General features: G+C 45.1%; 1 protein-coding gene across 11 annotated transcripts in view; it reads left to right on the forward strand.

Moving 5' to 3' along the window:
- AKAP13 (A-kinase anchoring protein 13) overlaps positions 1 to 16,138 on the forward strand; it is a 335,610-nt gene that overhangs the window by 206,193 nt on the left and 113,279 nt on the right. Inside the window, exon 1 of one of the 11 annotated variants that reach the window (XM_025919640.2) lies at positions 10,053 to 10,926. The exons of the other annotated variants lie outside the window; for them this stretch is intronic. Coding sequence (XP_025775425.1) covers positions 10,846 to 10,926 — 81 coding nt within the window. The 5' untranslated portion in view covers positions 10,053 to 10,845. Of the gene's footprint in view, positions 1 to 10,052; positions 10,927 to 16,138 lie in introns of those variants that run through there. 11 annotated transcript variants of the gene reach the window in all.

The raw sequence follows: 16,138 nt of genomic DNA on the forward strand, positions 1-16,138 counted from the left end.
TCTCTGCTGCAGAGTCCTCACTGGCTCCCAGGTGCCTCTCAATAGAGTCTAAACTTTTTGACATGACATCATATGCTTTTATAATCTAGGTTGTTAATGCTTTCCCAGGCTAATGTTAATAGCGCTCCCTTATAGGATTTGACGCATGTAACTAGACAGTTTGGCTAGTCTTCCGTCATACCTGCCACTCGTCGACATCTGTACCCTCTCTCACACTCTTCACAGGCAACGCCCACCTTCGTGGGATTTTTCTACCCAATCAGTGCAGCCAGAGATCCTTGTTCCTTTGCTGGAATTTCCGCATTTCATTTGTACTACCCAGGCTGTCTTATACTTGTATTTCCTGCCATTGCCCCTTCCTTGAGGCCCAGGAAACATCTCATCCATCTTTATAGCTCCTAACGCCTTACAGAGCCACCTAACTCCAGCAGGTATTTCAGTGTTAGTTGAATGGTAAAAAAAAATTTTGTTCATCTTCACTGGTTTGCTACTAACTGACCATGACTGGCTAGTGATGACAAAATCCCATTAGGAAATTCTGGTCACCAAATGTCAGTGTTGTTTCCCTTGATCTCATTGCCTTTGTTTTATAGAGTAAGGGTTGTTCTGATTTCCATAGATGTTCGTATGGAAAGGGAGTTTCTTACTTGTTGGCCATGCCCTTCTTTTCCCATTTCCTTGCCCAAACACTGTCCACCCCGCTTCCCTCCTCCAGTTGTTACCAAGCGCTTGTCCATATTCCTAACCAAGATAGCAGTGTGTACATTCCAGTGTTCTCTCCTGGTCTCTGATAGAACCTCTAGGAAAAAATTCAAAGTGCACAAAAGAACAGGCATACATATTGCAAAGAACTCACTTTGTGTTAATGGTCCCTTTTCTCTGCTAAGGCTTCAGTTACTTCTCAGAAAGTCTTTTGCAGCCTGAAGTATTTATTACCAGGTTAGTACTCCTATAGCAACATGGTGGAAGGATTCACTAAGATACCTTCTCTCATAGGAAGGACTTCTTAAGAGACGGCTGAGAAAAGTGGAGTGTGCAGACAGAACCTAAATGTTCCCTTGTGACACTCTAGAATACTTACATCAGCTGTCCTTGCTCTGCTACCCCAAACCCGCCTCTCCCAGGTCTGTGGAACGTTTATGTAGCAAAATCCAAATCTCTTACTTTGCGTGAGCTTTTTACAGCATTGGTGCTGTTTGCTGTTCTTTGAAATCTTTCCCTCTTTTGAAAGTGTCCCTGATGTCCCGTCTGTGTGTTGATTCCCAAATCTGAATGCCCAATCCCAGCCATTCTCCTGAGCTCCAGACGCACACGCTTGCCTGCTTACCAGGGCTTTGCTCAGATGTCTCTGAGATCCTCGGATTCTCTGCATCTAAAACTGACTCGTCATCAGGGGCACCTGCATGGCTCAGTCGGTTAAGCATCCAACTCTTGATTTCAGCTTGGGTCATGATTTCACGGTTCTAGCCCCATGTTGGGCTCTCAGCTGGCAGCACAGATTGTGCTTGGGATTCTCTCTCTTCCTCTCTCTCTGCCCCTCCCCTGCTCACATGCTCTCGATCTGTCTCTCTCTCCCTCTCTCAAAATAAACAAACAAAACCAAACAAGAAACAGAAACAAAAAAACCTGCCTCCTCATCTGATCTCTCCCTGCTGCCTCCTTGGGCTCCACCCCACTGTTTGTCTGGTTGCCCAGGGCAGAGTCCTGGTCTGACAGCGCTGCTCTCCGCCTCATCCTCCACCCCCACTGCCTGTTAACGGTTATAGTATCGTCAGACTCTCATTTCCTTTTCTTGATCTCCACTTTCATCACCTGAATTCACACTCCCCTCCCCTCTCATCCAACGTGTGTTACAGCTCTGTGACCGGTCTCCCTGCCTCTCGTCTTCTCCCTCCTGTCTAGGAACATGCTCTAGAAAAATGGTATTTTTGAAAGCAGAACTCTAAATGCCTTTCTCTAGCTAACAACCCTTCCATGGCTTTTTCTTGTTGCAGTGATGCAGACTTCTCCACGTAAGTAGCGTGTTCATCTGGAGCTGCCTTTTTCTGCTCCGCGGGACTCATCCTTTGCCACTCGCTCTTTCTCGCCTCTGGGTGCTAGTACTCAGTCCTCTGCCAGCATGTGCACAGAATGCCTCTCTGTAGCCCGGTCCTGGGGCTCCCTGCCTCTCACCTGGTGAGCTCCTACTCATCCGTAGGGCCCCAGAGTAGTCAGCATCTCCACAGCAAGCCTCTTCTGGCCCTCAGAGCCTGTTCCGTCTAAAGGCAAATGTCCTTGTGTCCTGTGATTCCTCTGTGTGAACACGCCTTGCATCTTATCATAGCTCCTTAATGTCTCGTTTGCTGTTGTATGCTCAGTGCCAAGCATACATAGGTGTTCAGTAAATACTTGTCTAACTTCATTTCCTGAAAATCAGCTTGTTAAAGGTTTAGGTCAGTGACGCATGAAGTTGGAGTATACACTCGTACCAGTATGATGAGTTTCCCATGTGAAATTTCTTGGTTGTTTAAATTGTTACTGATACTTGGAGGGGGTCCCGGGTGGCTCAGTCGGTTGAGCGTCCGACTTCGGCCCAGGTCATGATCTCACAGTTCGTGAGTTCAAGCCCCGCATCGGGCTCTGTGCTGACAGCTCAGAGCCTGGAGCCTGCTTCGGATTCTGTGTCTCCCTCTCTCTCTGCCCCTCCCAAGCTCGTGCTCTGTCTCTCTGTGTCTTAAAAATAAATAAAACATTTAAAAATAAATAAATAAATTGTTACTGATACTAAATTTGCCATTTTTATTTTATTCTTAAAAATTTTTTAATATTTCTTTTTTTCATTTTTGAGAGAGAGAGAGAGAGAGAGAGTCAGAGTCAGAGTGCAGGCAGGGGAGGGGCAAAGAGAGAAGGAGACACAGAATCCGAACCAGGTTCCGGGCTCTGAGCTGTCAGCACAGCTCAAACTCACGAACCGTGAGATCATGACCTGAGCCGAAGTCAGACACTTAACCAGCTGAGCCACCCAGGCACCCCTAAATTTGCCATTTAAAAAAAAATTTTTTTTTTTCAACGTTTATTTATTTTTGGGACAGAGAGAGACAGAGCATGAACGGGGGAGGGGCAGAGAGAGAGGGAGACACAGAATTGGAAACAGGCTCCAGGCTCTGAGCCATCAGCCCAGAGCCTGACGCGGGGCTCGAACTCCCGGACCGCGAGATTGTGACCTGGCTGAAGTCGGACGCTTAACCGACTGCGCCACCCAGGCGCCCCTAAATTTGCCATTTTTAGCATTCTACATGAAATTCGCCACTTTTAGCTTTCTCAGCATTCCGTGTTTTAAAAATTTCAATATATCTTAAAGCCACATTCTTTGGGAAGATTTGAAAATTCTATTTAAAAATTAAATGTTTACAAAATACTTAGTATACTTGAAATAGGTGCAACTTATTATATGCATGTCAGTCATACCTCAGTTAAGATGCTTAAGAGTTATTTAATCGATAGCTACAAAAATATTTTTCAAGGCCTAGGTTACCATCTGAAATAGAAGTTACGACCGGAAGTTTAGCCTGAACCTCAGGCTTTTTGCACTTGTAAATGTATGTGCAAACTATTTGGGTAGGAAAAATAACAAAAATACACTTTTGTGTACAGAATACATTTTAGTGTCCGTAGTATAGTTGGTGTGTTGAAGAATAAAAAAATGTGGAGGAAGCATATCCCTTTTTTTATTAATGCTTTGGGGAGAAAGAGGTCCTGTTCTTTATAGTCATTTTACTCAACCTCTTAAGAGTTTGCAATTATAGGATTGTGAAGTTGGTAAAGATGTGTGAAAAGCTCTTATATTGAACCATTATGAGGAAAAAATTAGAGTAGTTTTTGTTTAATTTTGTCAGTGCTGCCCAGTCTTATGTGATGTACTCATACTGGTCATGCTAAAAATAAATGTTGCTAGGAGATTTAGAAATAATAAAGGATATGGGGTGCCTGAGTGGCTCAGTCAGTTAAGCATCTAACTCTTAATCTCAGCTCAGGTCTAGATCTCTGGGTTGTGAGTTCAAGCCCTGCGTTGAGATCCACGCCCAGTATGGAACCTACTTTAAAAAAAAAAAGAACAGTGAATATGATTTATGGTTGAACAGATACGACCATCTTTGGCATCTGGTTTCAAATCTAGTACATGACCACACAGAGAAATGATCATCAAACAGTGCACTGCGTGGGTGGTGTCTCATTTCTCCTTTGAAGAGGGTCGCAGACGGGTAGAACGGGAGGATCCCATAGATCTGGTGTGTTCCTTTCGGCAAGAAATTCTACAGACTGTTCCATATAGTAAAGACACGAAGAAATGGGACTCAAGGTTCAGTTGGCTTTTTGTAGCTGATGGAACAGCACTTGATATCAGGAGCACCCTTTGCATCAGCGGCCTTCCAGGGGGTGCTTTTAGTGAGATATCTCTGGGTCTCCGTTGTTAGCCTTGCTGTTCAGGCTCACAGATGACACAGAGTTTGGATGGACAGCTGCTACTTCAGTGATGGAATCTAGATTCAAGATGCTGTTTTTAGGCTAAAACAGTAACCTCAGTGAGAATATAGAAGGGCAAGATGTGAGGTGGGTCTTTAAATAAAACCACAAGGTTACAGTATGAAGAAGATCTGATTTGAGTCAAACAAACAAAAAAATACGGGAAGTGAGCCTATTTCATCAGAGGCTTGGATCTTCCTACTTGGGGTGGTACTCGAGTTAAGCTTGATTTTGATCGTCCCGGGCTCACCGTCACCAGAAGCACTGAGAGTCCTCCGTCGGGTTCCCTGTGACGGGAGGAGCGGCCGTGGGAATCGTGGTCCAGGAGAAAAGCTGTGAGGAGGGCGGTGAGTCCTGATGCTTGTCTTCACATACTTGAAACGCTGCTACAAGAAATAGCTAATGTTTGTTCCGAAGAGAAGAGCTAGGAGCCGTAGACCCATTCGGCCTAAAGAGGGCCTGGCTGGCGGTTAGTTGTCCGAATCCAGAAATCTTTCATTCTCTGTGTTGGGTGTGTTCGTCCTGACTTTTGTAATCTGTTAGCGAGGAGCGGCTAAAAAAAGGAAACGTTCAGGATGAAAATGTCGACCAAGAAGTTGACTCTGTTCAGCGTAATGATACACTCTCCACCTGAACTTTCTAAAATGAGGATCCGTTTGTCATGTTTATTGAAAGAGGAAAACTGTTTTCTAACCTTTGGCATTTGTGTAGAGTCAAGCCTGAGCTACTGGTATGAGTGATGAATTCTCAGTTTTCTTTCCTCAATTTTTTAACTTCCATTTTCTCAACGATAGTTTCATTTCTTTAACTTTGGGGGATTACTCAAAGCAAAATAAGATGCATAACGGACAGAAAGAAGATTCACAGAATGGAGCTCAGTGGAAACTCATTTTATCAGCTGTGTGACCTTACACAACCGACTGAAACACTGAGTGCAGGTCTTCTCCGCCACAAGGCAGACAGTGACCTTAGAGCTTTTGATGAGGAATAAATGAGGTCGTACACGTGGAAGCACCTGGCAGACAGGAAGTACTCAGGACACGTCGTTATTAATAAATTATGCCGCAGAAGAAACTGTCCTGTCACCACTTTTGCACCCGACATTGTGAATCTGCCCCCTCCTTTCTCCGCCCTCCCTCCTTTTATTTCACCAAGCTGTTGGCAATTTTAGTAAAATTTAACATTTGTGGACATGTTCCTTGAGACCTGTTTCCCGGGAGGAGCAAAAGCTTGTAAAGGGACATTTTTAGGGGCACCTGGGTGGCTCAGTCAGTTGAGCGTTGACTCTTGATGTCGGCTCAGGTCATGATCTTGAGGTGGGGAGATCGAGCCCCGTGTCAGGCTCTGTACTGAGTGTGGAGCCTGCTTAAGATTCTCTCTCTGTGTCCCTCTACCTTTCCCCTGCTCACGCTGTCTCTACAAAAAATAATTAAAAAATTTTTTTAAAGAAAAAGACATTTTTAAAGCTTTATTGTTGTTTTATATTCCTCTGTCTTAATTTCTTTTTGCCATTGTTACTATGGTCAGATAATTTGCTGCTGCGGGCGAAATGGTCTTCAGGTTTCTTCTTGCAAAGGCAGGAAGGGGTTAAAGCGAAGAAGGCGCTGCTTTGCCACCACCCATGCTATGTTAAGGAGAATTATGTTAACGAGGATCGGATCGAATCGCTGGTTGATTGCCAGGCCAAGGCCTTCCCCTGTGCTTTTTTCACCTTCTTGGAACCTCTAAAGTCAGAGAAATGCCTGGGTGGAGGGGTTGGGGGGAGGGATGGTAGGCCTCCCTGGACCTGTAGTGCTCAGACACCTAAGTTAAAATTAAAAAGGAAGTCCCACACGGAAACAGTGACTTTGCAGCCACTGTAATTAATTTCCTCCTTTCTCCTCTCAGTCAAGCAACCATCATACATGAAACAGTCTCTTATTCTAAGCAGACTCAAATTGTCCCGGTGGAGGTGAAGTATTTTAGCTGTATTCTAGTCACTTTTGCCACCATCAGACGTGTAACTCTGGATGGCTCACTATTTTTAAGTTGATGAAATCACAGATAAATGAAAATTAACTGTGGTAGACCTTTCCTTCTGATTTCGTGTGAAAGTGGAGGAGGAAAATACAATGATGCAAAAACACACTACATGTTTTCTACAACGGATTTTGAGAGAATTTCTCAATTCCCTTTTCTCCTCTGAATCTACCCACATCCTATGAGCCGTGTGGCAGGTGATAAAGATTTCTTAGTCTCAGACTGACCATATCCGACCAAGAAGGAACTCCAGATAGTGTCCAACCCCTGTTGTTTTTCAGTTCTGGAAACCTAGGCCCAGAGAGTCCGGCTAATTCTGCCAGTCGCTCAGTGAGACCATGGCACACCTAGGATAGAAGGAGCCCTTGGTTTCCACCGTGGTTCCTTGTGTTCCCTGCAGGGACGGAATCCATCATTGGGGGGTTACTTAGCCAGCGTCCAGTCGCGTGCTGCTGCTGTTCCCTTTGGGGTTACAGGAAAAATACTTAGTAGTAGTGGACTCTCCCCAGCCCCCTCCCTGCAGTGCTTCCTGGCTTTCGGTGTTCTCTTTGGGACTTCGGCATACCCACTAGGTGGTGTCCTAATTCAGAAACTTGACTGTGGGACTCGAGACTGGATTCTGCCCTAACTAAACAAAAGGAGCCAAAGAGCGTTGCCCCAGAAGAATTGCTTAAATAATTTGGGTAAGTTGTTAGATCTTATAATTAAATAAATCAAGAGAAAATTTAATTCACGAACAGAAATGCTGTAGTTAAATTTAAATGCAGAAAATATTTTTCTACTTCCTCTTCTGGAATCTTGAAGAACATATGTTGGGCCTGTGGTATGAACAGAGTAAAAGCAGTGGTTGCTTCTGTTGAAGAATTTGGGACTCCTTTTGTGGATAGAGAGTGGGACAGAGGATGCAGAGACAAGGGAGATACAATTAATCTTGTAAATAACTACTACCCTAAGGGGCTATAAATAATAAACATATTTTACTACAAGTTTCCAAAATTAAAGGAAAGGGGAAATTTTCTCAAAACAAAAATTCGTAGCTGGGGCGCCTGGGTGGCTCAGTCAGTTAAGTGTCCGACTTGGGCTTAGGTCATGATCTCATGGTTCATGAGCTCGAGCCCCTCATCAGGCTCTGTGCAGACAGCTTAGAACCTGGAGCCTGCTTCCGATTCTGTCTCCCTTTCTGCCCCTCCCCTGCTCATGCTCGCATGCTCTCTTGTGTGCTCGCTCGCTCACTCTCAAAAATAAAGAAACATTAAAAAAAATTCATAGCTCTCAGCTCTGGTTTGAATATAAAATGATTGGTTTGGTTGCTGTGTTTCAAAATCCTAACAGCATAACTGCTCCGTGGTTCCAGATGTTTTTGATAGAAAGTTGGAATTGTCACAGCAGCAGCCAAAGCCCAGGACCGCAGACTGTGTTCTGTGGAAAGTGCTGAACAGATCCAGAGGGGGAAGCAAAGGAGACCTTTTTTCCCCCACCCAGAGCATTTGTTCTACAAGAAAGAACAGAGTACTATAAGGAAGATTCCAAACCTTTGGGCGGGGGGCTTTTGTGTGCAGACACAGTAGGAAGAAGCCTAGGTTTGCAGCCTGTGGCACAAAGTCAGCAGATCGTCAGAAATAAAATAGTTTAATCTATAGGTCCCACCATTTCAGACAGCTACGTTATTTTGAAACCGGTTTCTCTCTAATTATATACACTTGTTGAGGGCAGAGACCTTGCTGTTTGTTTGCCTCACTGCAAGGCACAAAATGTCCGTTAAGGCAATAGAGATTATCTCCGTTTCAGTCAGTAGTTAGACGATGTTGGGACTCAGGAGGCTGTATGGTGATTAAAGCCTCTCTGATCCCTTGAGAGATGCCTGGGAACCTTGGAAGCAGGAAACATTCGATTCTAATTAAAACAGAAGGGAGTGGCAGGAGGAATAAACCATGTTGAGGATAGAGGGGAGCCGGCCCTGTGTTCAGACGGGGAGGAGGGGGAGTTCAGAGTTACAGCTTGATGAAAGTTCCCACAGAAAAGGTGATACACTAGCAGCTTTCCCACACGTGGCAGCCCGAAGGGTCTTCCGATATGTGCTCTGCACCAGAGTCTCCGAATATTTGTAAAGAAAGCCCTTTGGGTGAGTCTGAGCAGGAACTTTAGTTGGAACTTTTTAAGCTGTCTCTGCTGATCCTGTTTCTACTGTTCTCCATCCTACTCTAATGAAAAGCAACATCTGTTTCACTGTTCTTGTTGGTAGCATCGCAGAACTCCGGGCTCACTGGGGGCCTGTGGGGAAGAGGCGGCCGTCCACCTGCGTGCCTTGGGTGACCCCGTGAGGGGTGGGGACCTGGGCTCTGGTCGGTCACAGCTGGACTGCAGTGCAGTCCTAGGCGAGGAAAACACTGGCTTTCTCGTGAAGTTTGCTGCGTTTCCCTCCTTTGGGCTGGTTAGCAACGAGACCGCCTGGCCCGAGGAAGTGGTGACTCATCAGACCTTCTACACCCCCTTTGTAACTCCTGAAAAACCTTGTCACCAACTCCGGTTGCAATACTGACAGAAACGTAAGCACTAAATCTCTTTTCTTCCTTTCTCTTGTGGTATCTGCACCCCCTCACTCACACTCTCCAGGTCTGGCCACGACTTCCCTGGCCCTTGGAGGAAAAGGGTGGCAGCCTAACGCTCTTACAAGGAGATTTTCTTATTCTTGCCTTTCCCCACTCTTTTCCCCCTTTTTGCTTCTTTCACTTCCTTCTTTTTTCCCTCCCAGATCATTCACCAACCAAATGAGAGAGTGTCTGAAGTCAGGACGAGTTCTGGTGTAGGCCTGTCCCCCCAACCCCGGTTGTTGCCGGGGGGGGGGGGGTGGCTCAGTAAGAAAACAGGCAGATGAAGTGACAGCCTCATGCAGAGAAAGTATTGGCACGGGTACCTGTTCACTCTGCTCCTTCCTTCTCTCCTTAATTCTCTTTAAGGCCCCTTCCATCACTCACGTTCTCCCCACCCTCATCCCCCCTGCAAAAAGGCAAAAGACTGAACTCTTGCTTTTTAAACCCCGTCAGCCACTTTTGTAGCCACTTTGGATCCCAGAGGCACAGCCCGAGATCCTCGGCTGACATTTTTCTCACATGAAATCACTGGTTTGCATCTGGCAGGGAGCTGCGGTGCACGCCTTGGGCAGTTTGAATTTGCTGTCGTTCGTGGAATAGAGGAGTGTGTTGTACTCGCTCGTGATGTTTGGGACGGCCGCCTCCCCCCTTCATCGTGTTCCGGCTTGGACATCAGAGCGTTCGAGGTGCACCGTGCGATGCCTGACAGAGCCGTTTTCATAGGGGACGGTGTGGGGAGGAGGGGGAGAGGAGGGGGGGAACAGGAGCAGCAGGAAGTGGGTTGGAAAAGGAAGCCTTGTTTTTCTCTTCTTCGTCTGTGGATGAATCATGTTCCCACCACTGCAATTAGGTTTTCAAACCTCCAAGGCTGCTGGTTGTGGAGCCGAAAGGGCAAGTAGTGACGTTCCGAGGGTGAGGGAAAGAGGGGGGCTGGGGTAGGGGAGGGCCAGCGCCCAAGAAGGGAGGAGGGAGTAGAGGAGGAGTGGTCTTTCTCTTCTCCTTCTCCTCTGCTGTCAGTGGATATTCTCAGCTGAAATCAGAACCAAGCCCTACTGCCCGGTGAGCAACAGGCTGACTAAAGACTCGACTCTGAACAGAATCTCCAAGCGTCTACTTTTGTTTTTATTTTTTCCCCCTATAAAGGAAAAATTGATTTTCCTTGTCTTTTTTTTTTTTTTTTTTTTTTTTACCTTAACAGAAGTTAACGAGAGAATGAGAATGTTTTCATGGCATCCCTTTGAAGTAGAGTTGTCTTACCTTTTCTTCTCTTTCTCTTTTCCTGATAAAGTACATACTGGATTTTTATTGCCTGCTTTGGGTTTTTCCCCCACGTGTGTTAGCCATTATGCATAGCCGGTTCATCCTTAATTTTCCTGCTGGAGTGATCGCCAGTGATGGGAATGGTGTGTGCTTGTCTTTCACTCAAGATCTGCCTAAAGCACGGCATCAGGAGGCTGTTGTTTATATTATGAATTATAAATTTATCATCCCAGCTCTCTGAAGTTGCCAGAAAGTTCTCCGTCAGTTCAAGAAATTGGATTCTGCTTGGTTTCTTTTTAATCATTTTTTGACCCTTTGAGGGTTTTGTAGAGAGAGGAGTCTGGAAGGCACAGATCTCCAGCTCAGCGTGAGAAATCTGGAACTCTGGACTTGGGGGAGTGCACTGGTCCCCCAGGTTAGCAGTGGGTACGTCTGCTACATTTTGTTTCCTCTCCTCTGCATTTGGACAAAAATGTATGAACGGCACAAGAGGCGCTACAGCCTGTGTGACATCTCCAAGGTGGACAGGACTGTGGACGTGGTGCTGCTGAAGGTAAGGGGCCACACTGCAGATGTTCCAGAGCTCTCAGGCCCCTTCATCTCTGTGAACCCAGTAGCTGAGTCCCTAGCCTCCCTGTACTGGGAGAAAGGCTGAGAAGGTTGTGGGGAAAGTAGGGGGTGGAGGGGTGAGGCTGCTGATTTTAAGGTTCTTAAGAGACAGATACTGGGAGGGGCTTAAGAATCATCATTGAACCACTTACTTTGGAAATGTCATTTTGCTTGCTTTAAAATACATTCTTAAGCTGAGCAGAACCTCGTATTCTTGAAAACCAGAGAGGAAGAAATTCACCTTCAGAGCTGCTCTTCCCTGAGATCTCTCTGTGTCCGTCTCTGTCCCTGTGATCCCCATCTCCTCACCTTCCCCTGCTCCAGCCCCATCTGTCTGATATCACTCTCTGTTGGTCTCCTTTTCTGCTTCTTAGTGTGTGTATCTCTCTCTCTCTGTCTCTCTGTCTCTCTCTTTCTCGCTCTCTGAGTCTCTCTTAACTGTTAGTCTACTGTCTCTCGCAACTCTTTAGGGGCGAGATAGACATTTATTTCCTTTGCAAGGGTCTCCAGCCTATTTATTGCAGTTGCAGAGTAGTGCTTCTGGCTTGGTTTGACTGCTTTTTTTTTTTTTTTTTTTACTGACTTTCTTGATAGCTGTATTTGTTTTCTCGGTGTCAGTGATGTTGGGTGTCAGAGCAGGATGGGGGTGGAGACTCTGCAGAGCTAATTGCTCACAGAAGGCATCCTTGCCTCTAAAATTAGTAAGGACTCCTCCAGCCATAAGATGGGAGTCTGGGAATGTCGGACGACTCAAGGAGCACTTTTTGGAGGTTTAGCGGTTTTCTGGCAAAGGCAGGGGAAACTGGAAGCTAGCCAAACTGCTTCACAGATGCCAGAAGAGCCTCACTCAGTACCTGAACTTGTGGCCCTATAAGCTAGCGGAGCACAGGCATGGTGTTATTTCCCTGGTCAAGGACATTTGGGAACTATGTTACCGATTTATCAATTCGGTTTATGACTTGAGACTTCGTAATATTTTTCCACTGGTCCATTGAGGCCGAGGAGAAGGCTAGAAGGTTTAGAAGGCTAGACCCGGAAGCCCATGGGTACCATGGCTGGACAAGGGGCCAGGTAGGAGTTGTGACTTGTGGTAGAGTGGTAGGAGTTGTGATTTGTGCTAGAGTGGTGTCGCCGTCCCTCCTAATTGCTGTCAGGTAGCTGTCTGACCTGCTCGGCCTAGACTGAGCACTGTTGGTAAGTTGGCATTTTGAACTGGTTCCAAGATACTGTTAATTTTAGTTTCTCCGAACTGTGATTACCTCTATGAAAGCACCGTGGTGGTTTAAGATTTTTGTCCTCATATATTTACGAGAGCCCAGTTTTTAGGACCTTTGTATGCTTGACTCTTGATTTTACCTGTCTGGGGGGAAAAGAAAGTAGGGAAAGAGGGAGGGAGCCTAGAAAATCTCAGTGTAGGCACCACAGAGAATATCGTGCATTTAAAATAAGGCTAAAATGTGTAGTACTGTATGCTCTGGCTGGGCATGAAAGTTTGTTGGCCTCAGAGATGCTGTAACAAAACATTTCCACGTACATTATTTCACGTGAGACTTAACTGCTCAGACAGCCACTGTCTCCCCCCCCCTCACTCCCCCCCACCCCCCCACCATTCAGGTGAAGAGCTTAAGGGTGCTCTCGAGCCACGATGAGGAATATGAAGTACTTGACTGACAAAGATGTGATTTTTTTTTTTCCACAAGGCCACAGATAATAAAGGACATAATTAGTTTTTTTAGATGAATCTGTTTGCATTCGTTTTTTTTTTTTCTTACCATGCTGCCAACTATACAATGAAAGAGTTTTAGTGGAGAAGACATCACTTCTCAGAAAATAGGCATTTATTACAAATAGGTAAACACTAGGAGTCCTAAAACTAGTGTGTTTAAAATAAGATGGCTAAGTTGTGTGTTAATCTCTTTGCTTTGGAAACAGACAAAGGTGACATCGTTGAGAGCTGTTAATGACCTGTTCAGTGCCAGCAGCAGCCCTAAGTCCAAGGGCCACACAGTTCTTTAAAATCCTCATATTGCTTCAAGACAGGCGATACATAGAGAAAAAAGTACAAATTATAAGTGATTTGACAGGAATAAGCAGCAGACTATGAAGGCCTATTTTCAATAGAAGATGTTTCTGAGGTGCTGACATTTAAAAAACTGATCTCCAGGGGCGCCTCGGTGCCTTAGTCAGTTAAGCATCCGACTTCGGCTCAGGTCATGATCTCGCTATTCGTGAGTTTGAGCCCCACATCGGACTCTGTGCTGACAGCTCAGAGCCTGGAGCCTGCTTCGGATTCTGTGTCTCCCTCTCTCTCAAAAATAAACATTAAAAATATTTTTTCTAACTTTAAAAAACTGATCTCCAGAGGATAGAAAGATACTGGCTATGCAAAGGGAAGGTGTTCCCAGAAAGAATGAATCGTAGATGCAAAGGCCCTGAGGCCTTCAGGAAAGAATTGGCAGGGCCAGTGCGTGGGGAGCCCTGAACAAGCAGAAGAGAGGTATCAGAAGAGTCATAAGTGGGACCTTAGGAAAGCAGGGCCTTGACAGCCATGAGGAGGAGGAGTTGGCTTTGTTTGGATAGGTCACTTCTCAAACTATGTTTTGAAGAGATCCCTCTGTCAGTGTGGGAATAAGTTAGGCTGCCATTATGGCAGCCCAGGCATGGTAACTTGGTTTTGTGGTCTGCACTGGGAAGAGGTGGATGGATAGGAGGAGATCCAGGCATTTAGTTTTTACATTCCTAGTGTTTGTCTCATTTTGCATATGGAAAAGCAGGTGGGGATGGTCCATAGTTCTCTGAAGGTCTCACAGTGCATGTGTGATAGGTGATGGGATGCAATCCCGGATCTGATCGTCAAGGCTGATGCTTTTTCTTGCTATCCGAGACCTCCTCCTCCAGTCAGCCATTTCCTTTTGTTACACAAATACGTGAATCAGTTTTCATTTATAAATATGGATGTATTTTTTTCTATCTTAGATATTGTCCTAGAAGCTATCTCAATTGTTTCTTTCCCAGAGCAGGAAGGCCTTCCTAGCACTGAGGGCAGTGTCATGACCCTCTATTAATTAATTCTGTTGCACAATCTGTAGCAGATTTTTTTCCACAATTCTTTTTTTTTTTTTTTTTTTTTTGTCATTTAGAAGTATTCTCCAATTATATTTTGAGCTTCAGTATTTTTTTTTTTTAGTGTTTATTCATTTTTGAGAGACAGAGACAGAGCACGAACAAGGAAGGGACAGAGAGAGAGAGAGAGAGAGGGAGACACAGAATCAATCCAAAGCAGACTCCAGGCTCTGAGCTGTCGGCATAAGCCAGATGCAGGGCTCGAACCCACGAACCCTGAGATCATGACCTGAGCTGAAGTCGGATGCTCAACCAACTGAGCCACCCAGGCTCCCTGAGCTTCAGTATTTTTAATCGGTGTTTTTAAAAAAATTATTATATTTGGGTGTATATGCCACTTCAGTTCTCAAGTGATCATGCATATGTTCTCACTCCACTTTTATCTATAGAAATTTGCTCTTTTATACAAATGCGTTTGCAGTTTTTTCATCTGCTCACTATATCTAAGCGCTCAAAACAGTGTTGCTAATTTGTATTAAATGCTCAATAAGTCCAACTTCAGCCCAGGTCATGATCTCACAGTTTGTGGATTTGAGCCCCGTGTCAGGCTCTGTGCTGACAGCTCAGAGCCTGGAACCTGCTTTGGATTCTGTGTCTCCCTCTCTCTCAGCCCCTCCCCCACTCACACTCGGTCTCTCTCTCCTTCAAAAATAAATAAACATTAAAAAAAAATTTTTTAGATGCTCAATAAGTTTGTTCATTGAATGAATCCATCTTCTAAGATTTGTAAGTAAGGATTCCTACGCATCCCACAACATAAGCTTTGGTTAATGTACTGAAAGGTTGACATAAGAACATGGAGATATGACCGTAAATACAAAAACGTAGCTTGTGAGCCTGCTGCTGTGAAATTGCACAGTTACAACTCCAGCCCCTCCTGCTGACATCGTGGTAAGTCGCTAGGTTAGCTTCCAAATTCTCATCCTGGGTGAGGTCCCCATGCTTTGTCTTACCCTGCACTCTGTCTGTTGGCTTCTTCAGTTTTATATAGTTGGTTTCATCGTAGCTCTTCTGTGTCAAGGCCTTCCCTTAAGATTTCCCTAAAGCTGCATACATTGGTCTTTGTCCTCAGGTCAGCTCTTGCTTCCCACCATCAGCCTCCAACATCCCTGGAATCTTACCTCCTTTCTGAATTCTCTGCTAAATAGTAAGGTGCGTAAGTTAATAGTGTTCCTTAGTCACTTTCACCTCCGCCCCCCAGCCCAGTACACACATACACATTGCTCTTCCTCGCCATTTGATATTCCCTTGACTACTTCCTCTCAATGTGTGTATCTTCTGGCTCTTATGATAAGTGGTTGGTAACCATGAATCACATGCTCAGAATGGGATATGGAAGAATTTTATTGTTGGCAGAAACCCTCTGGTAGCAACGTGCCCATTTTTGTCAGCATCCTTCAGAAAGCTCGTATGGAACTCACAAGTTGGTGAAAGATAGAAATTTTCACCTAACGTAGTTCTGTAGCTAATTCATGGTGCGCATTCCTAAGACCAGTGTTAACACAAGAGGACGCTACATATCTGAAACTTACGCAAAACTATCATACCAAAGAGAAGAGCGTCAGACTCCTGGAATGACTGCTAATAAGAACTGATTTTAGTCTAAGAGCTGTTTCTGTTTTACCAATTTTTATAACTTTGGGTACCTGGGAAGATATTGTCTACTTAATAATAACAGGACTTTTCATGTTATTGATGCTTTTTTGAGAGCAGACTTTGTAGCTAGTAATTAAGAGTGTCAGGTGAACGCTTAAAAGATTTGCAACCGTGGTTTGTGTGCACTGAGTGAAAATATTTGTGGAGGAGGACAGCCCCCCCGTCCCTGTGATGTTTGGGCAGGCCACATGAGCTCGTTAGGTAAAGCTCAGAAGGAGTACTTGGACTTTAACTCTAGTGCCATTTTCCAGAGAAATACACATCCTTTGGAAGTTTGTTTTCTCTAAGACACTTCCACGGCTGCCTCAACAAAGATGTGGGGAGGCTGAGGACTGAGGACAACTACGTCTATCTGCTCCGTTGCAGTCTAATTCCTG

This window comes from Puma concolor, chromosome B3 (genome assembly GCF_028749965.1).
Source record: "Puma concolor isolate L17-30 chromosome B3, mPumCon1.1.hap2, whole genome shotgun sequence".
NCBI classification, from domain to species: domain Eukaryota; kingdom Metazoa; phylum Chordata; class Mammalia; order Carnivora; family Felidae; genus Puma; species Puma concolor.